This window comes from Tachyglossus aculeatus, chromosome 21, assembly GCF_015852505.1.
Source record: "Tachyglossus aculeatus isolate mTacAcu1 chromosome 21, mTacAcu1.pri, whole genome shotgun sequence".
Taxonomy (NCBI): Eukaryota; Metazoa; Chordata; class Mammalia; order Monotremata; family Tachyglossidae; genus Tachyglossus; species Tachyglossus aculeatus.
Window position 1 is genome coordinate 4,175,922 of NC_052086.1, and position 14,225 is coordinate 4,190,146.

Below are 14,225 nucleotides of genomic sequence, written 5' to 3' on the forward strand. Positions count from 1 at the left end.
CACTTTCCCTACACACGACACGTTCACAGTCTAGAGGAAGGGACAGACATTGAGATACATGCATATGTAGGTAGGGAATGTCACTGTTTATTGTTGTATTGTACTTTTCCAAGCATTTAGCCCAGTGCTTTGCACACATTAAGCACTCAATAAATGTGATTGAATGAATGAATATATAAGTGCCATGGGGCTGGGAGGGGGGATGAATGAAAGAAGTGAGTCAGAGATGCCTGAGAAACAATGTAGTTTTTATTCACCCATTTCCCTGGGTTCTCCAAGCTGGAGAACTCTGTATTTGTTTGTCGGTGTTGACTGATTTATTTTTATTGCGTCTGTCTCCCCCCTCTAGCCTGAAAGCTTGCAACGGGCAGGGAACATGCCCACCAATTCGGTTGTATCTACCCAGAGCTTAGAACAGTGCTTGGCACATAGCGCTTAACAAATACCAAAATGATCATTATTATTATTATCATTGTTGAGTAGCAAGGGCAAGAACTAGCAGCCTGCAGGCTTGGGTGGGTATTTTAAGTTGTATTTTACTCTCCCAAGCACTTAGTCCAGTGCTCTGCACGTATTAAGTGCTCAATAAATACCACCAAGCGTTCAGTCCAGCGACCTGCTTGTAGAAAGCGCTCAATCAATACCACCAAGCACTTAGTTCAGGGCCATGTCATAGTAAGCTTTTAATAAACCTCATAGTGAGCGCTCAATAAATACTATTGATTGATTGAGTGACCAGATTGATTATTCACTGCTTCTCTTCACGCAGCGGATGATTACCTCGTTCAGCGTGGCTCAGTGGAAAGAGCACGGGCTTGGGAGTCAGAGGTCGTGGGTTCTAATGCTGGCTCCGCCACACATCAGCTGTGTGACTTTGGGCAAGTCACTTAACTTCTCCGTGCCTCAGTTACCTCATCTGGAAAATGGGGATTAAGACTGGGAGCCCCATGTGGGACAACCTGATTACCTTGTATCTACCCAGAGGTTAGAACAGTGCTTGGCACATAGCGCTTAACAAATACCAAAATTATCATTATTATTATTATCATTGTTGAGTAGCAAGAGCAAGAATTAGCAGCCTGCAGGCTTGGATGGGTATTTTAAGTGGTTGTTGTCCGGGAGAAAATCAACCAGAAAGCCTAGGTTGCTCAGTCTTGGTCTGAGGAGGATGAACTGCTTAAACCAAATTAAAGAAGCAGCATGGCCTAGTGGAAACAGCCCAGGCCTGGGAGTTAGAGGTCATGGATTTGAATCCCAGCTCCACCACTGATCTGCTGTGTGACCTTGGGCAAGTCACTTCACTTCTCTGGGCCTCAGTTCCCTCCTCTGCTAAATGGGGATTTAAGACAGTGAGCCCCCACATGGGACTGTGTACAATCCGATTAGCTTGTATCCACCCCAGCGCTTAGTACAGTGCCTGGCACGTGATAAGCACTTAACAAATACCATTTAAAAGCAAAAAATGGATTGGGCGAGTTGGGTAGGATGAGCGATTGATTTGCTGGACTACTACTCTTTGCATTTTCTCAGCTAAATGGTTTTTAGGTTCCTCTCTCTTTCCCAAAGTGGAGTCAATTTAAAGGGCTAGGCTTCTGTCGATTCATTTCCAGGACCGTAGATGGGGATTTTCTCCATAAAGGATTTTCTCCGAGTCTTGGTTTCCCTTGAGTCCAGAAATTTTAAGCGTGATTTTTGGAGGGTGAGGCGACCAGAGTCATGACTTGTTTCCATCACTGTCCTCTTCTTTTGGTAATTTTCTCAAGGTGTACACAGTGAACAATGTGAGCGTGTTAACAAAAATAAGAACAGAGCACTTGACCGAGGAAGAAAAAAAGAGATACAAAGGTAACCATTCTTTTTTTTTCCTATTTTTTTCTTGCTGAGAGTATCTTACATTAGCTCTGAATAAATGTTTCAGTTCATCCAACTCAGATCCTCTCCAGCACCATGGTACACGGGAATATGTTTCTATATATATATGCTCTGTGAAATTCTGGTTTGGGTTAGGGTCTTGAAGCTCTCTTTGGTGATGAAACTCTTAGCTGTGTGACTTTGGGCAAGTCACTTCACTTCTCTGTGCCTCAATTACCTCATCTGTAAAATGAAGATTGACTGTGAGCCCCCATGGGACAACCTGATCACCTTGTAGCCTCCCCAGTGCTTAGAACAGTGCTTTGCACATAGTAAGTGCTTAACAAATGCCATTATTATTATTATTATTATTGGAGTTTCCCTTCCTGGAACCTAGTTTTGAGGAAGACTATTCCTCACAGTCAGAAAATGATTGTTTTCCCAAACCCCACTTTTCCTCCTCAAGGAGGAGTCAGTATTGATGATGCCTTTTGCTATAGCGTGGCCTAGCAGATAGAGCCCAGGCCTGGGAATCAGAGGACCTGGGTTCTAACCCCGGCTCCTCCACTTGTCGGCTGTGTGACCTTGGGCAAGTCATTTCACTTCTCGGGGGCCTCGGTTCCCTCATCTGTCAAATGGGGATGAAGACTGCAAGCCCCGTGTGGGACAGGGACTGTGTCCAACCCAGTTGCCTGGAGTCTACCCCGTTGCTTAGGACAGTGCCTAACATAGTAAGATCTTAACAAATACCACAGTTATTATTATTATACCCGTGAGATACTCTTGGATACTGTTTCTCGGTCTAGACTTGCACTGAACCCATTCACAGTGAGGTGGAGTTAGGTTAGGCCACCGAGCCCAATCCGTGGGGGTGACCGGGGCGATGACCTCGTCTCTGACAAGACCTGTGGGTTTCCAGCCAGGGCTGAGAAGACCCAAAATTGCAGCCTGCTGGCCTGCTCACTCTTGAAGCCTATCCTCCTCCCTAAAAATCCCTCCTGCTTTGTACCCCCACCTCCCCGCCGCATTCCCAATGAAAAGCCGATCCCTACGGCTCGGATTATCCCCCAGGCCCATGGAGGCGGCGGGGATGTTTCTTGAGGGCCGATGTGCGGCCTAGTAGTTCCCGTAAATGGTGGAACCAGAAACCCGAGGTCCATGTCGAAACGTCGACAAAGGCTGATGGTTTACTACTTCAAGCTGGAATTTGCTGCCATCTTTCCATTCAGAGGAGCCGGATTTTGCTTAGCAGACTTTTTGGATCGTATTTAACTGCTTCTACACGTTATCTAACACCTCATGGGAATGAATTCCAGATCTGTTTAAGGTTCTTAGCGAAGCTCCGGGACTTACCCCTGTTGAGTGAAAGTAAGTCCCCATGGGGAAGAGCGGGAGAGTCTAACAGTGGGGGTCTGGTTATTTGTGTTTCAAACAAACGGCCCCGTCACCTGAAGTAAGGGAAGGTTTAGGCCGGTAGGGCCGGACGTCTGGAAACGGCTTGTCTTTTGGGGAGGGGGGGAATCGGGATGGAATTCTTTGAGGTGAATATGCGTTTGTGTTCCTACAGCTGATAGGAACCCATTGGAGTCTTTACTGGGAACCGTAGAACACCAGTTTGGCGCTCAGGGGGTAAGTAAAGGATTAACAAAGAACCGTATGTACTTTGGCCCTTCCCAAATCAAATCATTGGCCTGAGCGAGAATGTAGTTGTCACCAGGAAATGCTTCAAAAACAAGCAAACAAGAGTAGCTTAGAACCCTGGAAGCTGGATTTCCAGATTTTACTGGTAAATTGGTAAAGATGCGGAGGGACTCTTCATTTTCCCCTGGAGAACCTGAAATGTGAAAGTGAGTTGAAGAAAGACATAGTGAAAGGAAAAGGGTGGTATCGATTGAGGGCTTACTGTGTACAGAGCACTGTTCTAAACGTATGGGAGAGGGTGATACAACAGACTCTAAACTGTGAGCCCGTTGTTGACGGGGATTGTCTCTATTTGTTGCTGAATTGTACTTTCCAAGCAGTTAGTACAATGCTCTGCACACAGTAAGCGCACCGTAAATACGATTGAATGAATGAACAGAGTTGATAGACACGTTCCCTGCCCAAAACGAGCTTCCAGCTCAGGTGAAAATTCAGCATTCTGGGAAACTTTGTTCCAGTGGAATGACCTGTTTGACTTCTGGAGAAGCAGTGAGCTGGGGTCTTAACTTTGTTCTGTACCCTCCCAAGAGCTTAGTACAGTACTTTGCACACAGTAAGTGCTCCATAAATATGACTGAATTGAATGAATACCTCCATAAAGAGAGAAGGGTCAAAGCTCTGAGCTGCTGCATTCCTAAATCCCAAACAAGGAAGAACCTTTATGCCACACGGTTTGAAAAAAATTGAATTCCCAATATTTTTCGGGAACATTTTCCTTTAATGCAAAAGTTTCATCATCGATCAATCGGTCATATTTACTGAGCACTGTCTATGTGCTCAATAAACTATGTGCCATGTGCTCAGTAAAACTTACACTGTCCTACTGGCTTGGGAGAGTGTAAAACAACAAAATTATGGCTCGTTCCATGCCCCTAATGAACTTACAGTCTAGAGAGAGAGACAGATGTGAATATGAATAAATAAATAATTTCTAATGTATAGTTTAAAGATTGGTACATACGTGCTGTGGGATTGGGGGTGGGGAGAATATCAAATATGCCTGGCAAATAATAAGCGCTGAACTAATACCATTTAAAACAAAAATGGTTTGCCAGGGGAGTGATCATTTCCCTCTTCTGGTTTGTATTTACAGGACCTCACGACCGAGTTCGCGACGGCAAACAACCCAACAGCCATTACCCTGGAGGAATACTTCGATGAAGGGTTTGATCTCAAAGACAGGGACATCGGGAGGCCTAAAGAGCTTACAATTAGGACGCAGAAGTAAGAGAGATTCCTGTATCATTGGAGAACGAGCTAAGCATTGATTTTTTTTTCCTTGGTGCATTATTCTTGTTTCATTTTTTAATTTTTTTTTCAAGGGTATTTGTTAAGCAGTTAGTGTCAAACACCATTCTAAGCACCAGGATAGATCCAGACCGACACAATCCTTGTCCCACATGGGGCTCCCAGTCAAAGTAATAATAATGATGATGATGGTATTTGTTAAGCGCTTACTATGGGCCAAGCACCGTGAGGGGGTAGATCCAAGGACATCAGGTTTTCCCATGTGGGGCTCACAGTCATACTCCCCATTTTCCAGATGAGGTAACTGAGGCCCAGAGAAGTGAAGTGACCTGCCCTACGTGTCACAGCAAACAAGCGGCGGAGCCAGGATTAGAACCCACCTCCTAAGTAGGAGGGTGAACGGCGTTCGAATCCCCTTTTTACAGTTGAGGAAACTGAGGCCCAGAGAAGCAAAATGACTTGTCCGAGGTCACACAGCAGGCAGGTGGCAGAGCCGGGGTTAGAATCCGGGCTCTAGCCATCAGGCCACCCTGCCTCTAACAGTATTTATGGGCAGTGTCAGTTTACATAGGTCATACGCACATTTCCTCCAAGAGGCCTTCCCTGACTAAGCCCTCCTTTCCTCAACCTGTGGTATCTTTCCATTCTCCTCATTGTTTTAGTCATAGCAAAATGCCATTAGATTAGTTGGATTACAATCTGAAGGAGCCGTTTCTTCTGTTCAATGACACAGGTTTAAAGCAATGCTGTGGATGTGTGAAGAATTCCCTCTGTCTCTGGTAGAGCAGGTGACTCCAATCATCGACCTCATGGCCCGGACAAGTGCCCATTTTGCCAGACTGAGAGATTTCATCACGCTAGAATTTCCACCCGGATTTCCTGTCAAAATCGGTACCGTTTGACTTTTGTGTTACCGTAGTGTCTGCCTGGGTTCCTGGTCAGAAACACAGGTTTGGTTTTTTTTTAATGGTATTTGTTAAGTGTTTATTATGTGCCAGGAACCGTTCTGAGTGCTGGGGTCTTTTTTTGTTTGTTCGTTTCTTTGAAACGGCATCTAAGGACTTATTATGCTCCAGGCACCGTATTGAGCCCTGGGGTAGATACAAGACAGGTTAGCTGCAGCCCGTGTCCCTCGTGGGGTTCACGGTCTTCATCTCCATTTTACAGATGAGGGAACTAAGGTCCAGAGAAGTGAAGGGACTTGCCCAAGGTCACCCAACGGACAAGGGGCACAGTCAGGATTAGAATCCAGTGCTTTTACTCTCATGCCTGGGCTCTTTTTCCCCTAGGCCCCACTGCATCTCTGATTTTTTTTCTTAATATTCATTCATCCATTCAGTCGTATTTATTGAGCGCTTACTGTGTGCAGAGCACTGTACTAAGCGCTTGGGAAGTACAAGTCTGTTAAGCACCTAATAATCGTTGTGTTTGTTAGGCACTGTACTAAGCCTTGGGGGGGATAGAAGCAAATTGGGTTGGACACAATCCCAATCCCACGAGCGTGGACTGTGACTGGCTGCAAAGGCAGCAGGCTGGCGTACCCGAGGCCTCCTGTAGAACCTGAATGGTCCAGCCATTTGACCCCTCTGGGGATCCTCCAGACCGCACTTATTCCCCCCACAGCGTGAGAAACCACAGCAGAAAGGCTGAATCGGGGACAAATTAGCAGAGCATGCAGAGAGGCCATTTCAGTCAAATCGGTGGTATTTATTGAGCACTTTCTGTGAACAGAGCACTGTCCTGAGTGCTTGGGAGAGGACCATACATCAGAGTTGGTAGAAACGCTCATAAGGAGTTTAGGGTTAGAAATACAGTCTGTCTGAGGCTCTCAGGCACACAATCACCTTAGACTATTTTGTAGCTCTGACTTGATTGAAATGTTCTGTGTGTGTGTGTGCGTGCGTGTGCGCGCGCGCACGCCTGCATGATTTGAAATGGTAAAATCAGGCCACCAAGATGACATTTTTGGTTTCGAGCAGAGATATTTGGCTCATCCTACTTTTTGAATCCCTGTTTGGTTTTCTCTTAAAATGATGGCAAACCCTCATGAGTTTAATGCCAACAGCAGCCAATGAAAACTAGAAAGACAGCTTGCCGCATTGATATTCTGTTTTTGTCCTCATGTTTTATGAAGATCCACTAAGTACCTTAGATTGACTAGCCCCCACCCTACCGATCACTGTGACTCCTGCTATTTATTTTTTTTTCTTTAAGGTACAGTGCATTTCAATCCTGAGGGGCATCATGGAATACTTTGGAAACCATTCAGTCATATTTATTGAGCGTTTACTGTGTGCAAAGCACTGTACTAAGCGCTTGAGACAGTACGATATAAAGATAAGCAGACACATTCCATGCCCATAATGAGCTTACAATCTAGAAGCGAGTTTACCGATTGTGAAACAATGGTACTTTAAAAGGAGGAGCTTGAGGAAAATCTTGGAAGGGTCTTGGATTTCTTACACCCACCCTACCGATCACTGTGACTTCTACTATTTTTTTCCTTAGGCTAAGGCACGTTTTAATCGCGTCAGATGTGCATGCAATACTCGGGAAACGATTGTGAAGCCACGTATGAAGTCTTGACATTCCTTCCTAGAAATTCCTCTGTTTCACGTCCTGAATGCCCGAATCACCTTCGGAAATGTCAACGGCTGCAGCACAGCAGAAGAACCAGCTTCTTCGAGTATGGAGACGGCCCAGGCAGACCGAGGTAAATATTGGGGAGGGTTCTGCCACTCGATGATCGTGGTCTTTGTTAAACGTGTACCGTGTGCCTGGCACTGAACTAAGGGTTGGGGTGGATCCCGGCAAATTGGGGTGGATGATGATGATGGAATATTCTAAGTGCTTACCGCTTACTATGTGTCAAATCCCGTTCCAAATGCCATGGCAGGTGCTACCAAATCAGTGCTGTGGGGCTGAGACGGGGGAGGAACAAAGAGAGCAAGTCAGGGCGACGCAAAAAGGAGTGGGAAAAGGAGAAAGAGGAGGGCATAGGGCAGGCCTCTTGTAGGAGATGTGCCTTCAATAAAGCCTTGAAGCGGGGAAGAGTAATAATAATAATAATAATAATAATGATAGCTTCCTGGGCCACGGAGGCTCTCCCTAGATTTTTTGGTTTACGTGTTAAAGCGGAAGCTAACCGAGGCGGGGGCCTGGACTTGGTTTGGTTTCCTCAGCTACCCTTGACGCCGGTTTCGAAGTTGACCAGTCTGTGTTCGAGATCCCCGAATCCTATCACATCCAAGACAATGGTAGAAATATGCACCTGCAAGATGAGGATTATGAAATCATGCAGTTTGCCATTCAGCAGAGCCTGTTGGAGTCCAACAGGAGACAAGTAAGTCTTTTCTTCTCCGGCGTTTTGGGGTCTGTCCTGGGGGTTGGCCCGTGAAGAGTTTGGGGGGCTGGCCTGGAATGTCTAGTCAGTCATATATATTGAGCGCTTACTGGACTGAGTGCTTGGGATAGGACAGTATAACAATAAACGGACACATTCCCTGCCCACAATAAGCTTGCAGGCTAGAGGGGGAGACAAACGTTAAGAGAAATAAATGTGACAGATATGGACATCAATGCTGTGAGGCTGGGAAGGGGGTGAATAAAAGGAGCAAGTCAGGGCGATGCGGACGGGAGCGGAGAAGAGGAAAGGAGGGCTTAGTCAGGGAAGGCCTCTTGGAGGAGATGGGCCTTGAAGAAGGCTTTGAAGTGGGGGGAAGAGTCATTGTCTGTTGGATATGAGGTGGGAGAGTGTTGCGGGCCAGAGGCAGAATGTGGGCGAGAGGTTGGAGGTGAGATAGACGAGATCGACCAGTGAGTCGATTGGCATTAGAGAAGCGAAGTATGTGGGCCAAATTGGAGTAGGAGAGCAGCAACACGAAGTAGGAGGGCGCAAGGGGATGGAGGGCTCTAAAGCTGATGGTGAGGAGTTTGTTTGAGGCAGAGGTGGATGGGCAACCACTGGAGGTTCTCGAGGCATAGGGAAACACGGTCTGAACCACTGGAGAAAAATGATCCGGGCAGCAGAGTGAAGTCTGGACCGGAGTGCGGAGAGGCAGGAGGCAGGGAGGTCAGCAAGGAGGCTGGTACAGTAGTCAGGGTGGGCTAGGAGAAATAGGTGACGTGCGGTCAGCTCTCTCCATACCCGCACATCCTCACGGGCCATCTCGGAGAGAGAGTTGCCGGCCGGGGAAGGAGGGCCCAGTCTTCCGACCGCGCGCCTCTGTCCACCTGGAATGTGAAGCCTCAGACCGGAGGCTCCGGTGTCAGGGCTTTGGGCAGGGATTGTGTCTGTTCTATTGTCCTACTGTCCTCTCCCAAGCGCTCAGTGCAGTGCTCTGCATACAGTAAGCTCCCAATAAATATGATTGAAGGGATGAATGGGGAGCAGGGCTGTCACCCGGGGTGTGACCCCGACCCCCGGAAAAGCTGGCCTGAGGTGACAGTCCCTTCGGTGGGGGCTGTCTCGGGTTGGAGCTCTGGCGTTCCCACCCCTGGGCTTCCCTCCGATGCCTGGCTCTGTTCTTTCGGCCGTCCTCTGCCCCTGAGACTCCCCTCAGTGACCCCACCATAGTCATCACCACCCCCTCCTTTGCCCCTTGCCATCCATGCACATCTGACCCACCCTCAGGGAACATTTTTTTCACTGTTGGGTGAATCCCCAGGAGGGCCGGTCAGTTAGGTGGTTTTGGGGGGAGGGGGCGTGTGTGTGTGTGTGTGTGTGCGCGCGCGCGCGCGCGTCCACAGACCTCCCCAACCCCGCTGCCAACGTTTGTCCCTGTCTCCCTTCTTGGATCATAAGTGCTCCCCTCCACTCCCCCCCAAGAGAGAACATCCTTGAACTCCCTCTTGACAGTTTCCACAAAGGCTTTATCCTGTGCATTTCTGGTGTGATTGACCAAGAAAAGTCTGCAGCGATTTAGGTTTGACTCACGGGGTGGTGGTTTGGTAAGGTGGTTGGTTTGAAGCAGCCCACAGCACAATGTGGTCACCATGTTTTCCCCCAACTCCGCTGCAGGAAGCACCTGGACTCTCATCCAATGGATCGATCGGCCAGTCGCACCTGTATGACGCTCAGTATGAGAGGTAGGACTCGACTCTGAGGGTCTTAGTGGACGGGGTTCAATAAGGGCTCTCTTTGGGGCGAGTGCCACGCTGAGCTCAAGGGGTAGATACAGGATAAGGTACATGGAGCAGGTCCCTGCTTTTTTGGGTAGGGGTGAAGCGATTACTATGTGCCCAGGCCCTGTTGTAAGCACCAGGGTAGATTCAAGATAATCCGGTTGGGCCTGATCTGTTTTCCACATGGGTCTCGCAGTCTTAATCCCTATTTCACAGATGAAGGTAACTGAGGCCCAGAAAAGTGAAGTGACCTGTGGTCCTTCTGACTCCTGGGCCCAGGCCCTAGCCACTGAAATTAATAAAAATAATTGTGGTATTTGTTAAGCACTTACTATGTGCCAGGCACTGTACTAAGCGCTGGGGTGGATACAACCAAATCGGGTTGGACGCAGTCCCTGTCCCGCATGGGGCTCACAGTCTCAAGCCCCATTTTACAGATGAGGGTAACTGAGGCCCAGAGAAGTGAAGTGACTTGCCCAAGGCCACACAGCGGGGAAGTGGCAGAGCCAGGATAGACCCCGCTGCTCTGTACGCTGGGCTCGCACTCAAAGAGGTGGGAAGAGTAGGTAACTTATTCCCATTTTCCAGAAGAGGAAAATGAGGCCCAGAGAGATTCAGTGACTTGCCCAAGGTCCCAAAGCGAGGCGGGCAGAGCCGGAGTCTAGTCACCCCACTTGCCCCGACTGGCTCCCGAGCCTTGGCTCTTTCCACTTGGCAACACTGCTCCTCGTTTGCGGAAAACGCTAGCCCTTCCTCATAATCCCATTTTGCAAGAGGAGTGGAGATCTTTTTTTCTTTTTTTTTGTCCGTCAAGGAATTCCTTGGTGACTTTCTGTTTCTTGGAAGAGGGATCTCTCCTTCGCCTCTTGTCCCATCAGACCTCTAGATGAAGAATCAATCAATTAGTGGTATTTATCGAGCTGCACAGAGCACTGTACCAAGCACTTGGGTGAGGATAAAATAACAAAAACGTGGTAGACGTCCCCTGCCCTGTGCATACTTCCAACAGGGCAGGACCTGCAGCCAGTGCTCACCCATCCGGTACTTGCAGACGGTGACGTTCTAGTAATAATAATAATGATGGCATTTATTAAGCACTTACTATGTGCAAAGCACTGTTCTAAGTGCTGGGGAGGTTACAAGGTGATCAGGTTGTCCCACGGTGGGCTCACAGTTTTAATCCCCATTTTACAGATGAGGTAACTGAGGCACAGAGAAGTTAAGTGACTTGCCCAAAGTCACACAGCTGACAATTGGCGGAGCCGGGATTTGAACCCCTGAGCTCTGACTCCAAAGCCTGGGCTCTTTCCACGCTGCTTCTCCTAGTAATAGCTTCCCATGGAGAAATAGAGAGAGATGCACAGTGCCAAATTTTTAAAGGGTGAAGCAGCATGGCCTAGTGGCTAGAGCCTGCTCCCGGGAGTCAGAAGGACCTGGGTTCTAATCCCGGCTCCACCACTTGTCTGCTGTGGGATCTTGGACTGGTCTCCGTGCCTCAGTTGCCTCATCTGAAAATGGGGATTAAGACTGTGAGCCCCAAATGGGACAGGGACCGTGTCCCACCCGATTTGCATTTATCCACCCCAGCGCTTAGTACAGTGCCTAGAGGCGCAGCTTGGCGTAGCGGATAGAGCCTGGGCATAGGAGTCAGAACATCATGGATTCTCATTTCAGCTCTTCCACTTGTGTGCTGGGTGACCCTGGGCAAGTCCCCTCACTTCTCCAGGTTTCAGTTCCCTCATCTGTAAAATGAGAATTGAGACTGTGAGCCCAATGCAGGGACTGTGTCCAACTCAAGTTGTTTGTATCCACCCCAGTGCTTAGTACAGTGCCTGGCATACAGTAAGCACCTACCACAATTATTATTAGCACATAGCGCTTAACAGATACGAACAATTATCACAAATTATTATTGAGGGCGAGGGAGAAGAGGGCCGGGGAGAGGGGAAAAAGACAGGGGCGGTGGGCTCCTGTAGCGCGACTTCTCATGCCTCGACTGTTTCCCAGGGCCCTCCAGGAGAGCCTGCTGATGAACCCCGGCGGTCCCCCGGCTGGCTCCTCCCACGAGGCGAGCGGCTTCGACACGGACCTGCAGCTGGCCATGGAGCTGTCGGCCAAAGAGTTGGAGGAGCGTGAGCTCCGCCTCCGGGAGGAGGAGGCGGAGCTTCAGCAAGTCCTACAGCTGTCACTCACTGAGAAATGAAAGCCCCCCACCCTCCCACCCACCCCGTCCCTGATCCCCCCAACCCCTGCCACGGGCGTCCTGGGGACCAGATGGCAGCTGCCGCTCTCTTTCCTTCAGAGGTGTCCGCCCGGCCGGTCCCGGGAAGACCCGGGGCTGCGGGTCGAAGTAGGCCGGACCGGTTGCCCCCCCCAATCCACATCCACTGGTCACATTTCAGCCCCCGCTCCCCGCCTCGGTTTTAAAGGAAAGAGAAAAATCCCTCAGGAAGGATCGTGGGTAAATAGTTTTCAAGGAACAGTGCCAGGACGGTACTGCAGACGACAGGGAGCTTTGGCGAGGGGTGTGGGGAGGCCGGGCAGAGTCGCCACCCCTGTTTTTAGAACGAGGGGCGGGGGGAGCTTAGGGAAGGAGAAGAGCTCCCTCATCTTTCACCAAAGAGATGGGGACTCCGCGCAGGTCTACTTATTGATTTTGGACCGGTTTTCCGTCCGACTTCCGGGCGGGGTCTCGAGGCCATGGCCTCCGTCTTGTTGGCCTTTCCCTCTCCGGCCACCCCCACCCAAACCCGGCGGCCACCTCGGCCGGCCGGGGGAGGCCTGGTGCGGTGGATTTCTACATGACAGCCGCCCGTGGGGGTCGGTAGCCCAATGGGGTCCGCAGCTGGGCCAGGAGGCGACGCCTTACCCTTTTCCCGCTCCTGTCCGGCGACAGCCGCCCCCCCGGAAAGGGTCCGATTAGGACTCGGAAAGGGCACCGGGTTGGAGGGGGAACGGGCTCCTCCCGCCTCAGTGGAGTCCAGGCCGCTGACGGAACCGCCCACCGACCTGAGGGGCCCCCACCCCCACCCCACACCTTGAGGCCCTGCTTTTGAGAGTTCAAATCGGAATCTTTCCGGATATATATATATATATTTTTAACAAGATCTTTTTATTGCTTTTAAAAGATATTAAAACGAAGAACTGCTCCCATCAGTAGCAATACAGGTATCTATTTTAGCCAGGTTTCCTCAGGCCTTTTTTTATACCTTTTAGCAGTTTGACTATTTTATCTAACCCCCCCCCCGCCACCCCCCGGGTGTGAATACGGATCCTGCCCCTACAGCGTGGAGAACTCCCGGGGAATGTAAATAGCCACACTCCGCCCCTCTGGGCCTTGGGTCGATCTGGTGGTCTCCAGCGCTGACGTAATCTGATCCAAACATCCCCCCACCCGTCCCCTTCCTCGGCCCCCCGCCCTCCCGTGCCCCGGCTTTTCGGTGGGTCTGAAGTCGGGGTGGGTGAAGGCGAGTTAAACCAGGGTTCAGGCTGACCTTGGCAGGGACCCCTTAATGTTGCCCAGATGCCTTTCTCGGTGGTTGCCCACCCCGCGACAGTCGAGGTTTTCTGATGCCCAGAAAGCAGCCAGGATTTGGGGGCTTGAGAACGGGATGCAGTTTCTCCAGGGCGCGGGAGGCCCGGGGGTGGTCTCCGTCGTCCGTGTCGCACAGCTTTGGAGCGGGCTTCCCTGCCGTAGCGGCCTCGGGTCGTGCATCCAACGGCCCTGAATGGCCCATGTAGCGCTCGCCGTCTTGCTCTCTCCCTCCCCGAGTGTCTCCTTCTCTCTCTCTGTCTGTCCGTCTCCCTCTGTCTCTGTGCGCACGTGGCCTCGCTCCGCTCTCCTTCCCGGCAGGTCGGGCCGGAGGGCCTCAGCTGCCCATGTCGGAGGGAGTCGGGGGGTGCTCGGGTCCCTGGGACCGGGCCGGTAACACCCCTCGGGATCGGTTTTGTATTTCGAGAGGTCGCCGCTTCCTCTCGACCGATTAAAGATCCGGATTGGGAGACCGCACTTGGTGGCCCTCTGTTCTTTGGGGGGCGGGGGAAATGGCGGCGTGGGGGTTGGCTCCAGCCCACCCTGCTCCCCCGGCTAGTTTGTTGAGCCCTGAGGAAAGCGGCCCACTCGGAGGGTCTCCGGCCGGGAGTTGGCTGGGTTTCCCCCGCTCCGGAGCCATCCATGCGGTGGGAGGGTCCGGGGGCTGGGGCCGGTCCCGGAGGACAGGAGGGGAAGAGTGGAGGAGAGCAAGGTTGTGTTTACAGCAGGTGGCTCAGATGTCTCTTGGGAAGTTGATACTATTCCCTTT

General features: G+C 50.5%; 1 protein-coding gene across 1 annotated transcript in view; it reads left to right on the top strand.

Moving 5' to 3' along the window:
• The window catches only part of ANKRD13A (ankyrin repeat domain 13A), a 47,827-nt gene extending 33,894 nt beyond the window's left edge, over positions 1–13,933 (top strand). Inside the window, exons 8-15 of the mRNA XM_038763532.1 lie at positions 1,764–1,845; positions 3,419–3,480; positions 4,646–4,776; positions 5,534–5,691; positions 7,400–7,513; positions 7,983–8,143; positions 9,821–9,888; positions 11,932–13,933. Coding sequence (XP_038619460.1) covers positions 1,764–1,845; positions 3,419–3,480; positions 4,646–4,776; positions 5,534–5,691; positions 7,400–7,513; positions 7,983–8,143; positions 9,821–9,888; positions 11,932–12,127 — 972 coding nt within the window. The 3' untranslated portion in view covers positions 12,128–13,933. The remainder of the gene's footprint in view (positions 1–1,763; positions 1,846–3,418; positions 3,481–4,645; positions 4,777–5,533; positions 5,692–7,399; positions 7,514–7,982; positions 8,144–9,820; positions 9,889–11,931) is intronic.
• Positions 13,934–14,225: the final 292 nt, after the last annotated feature.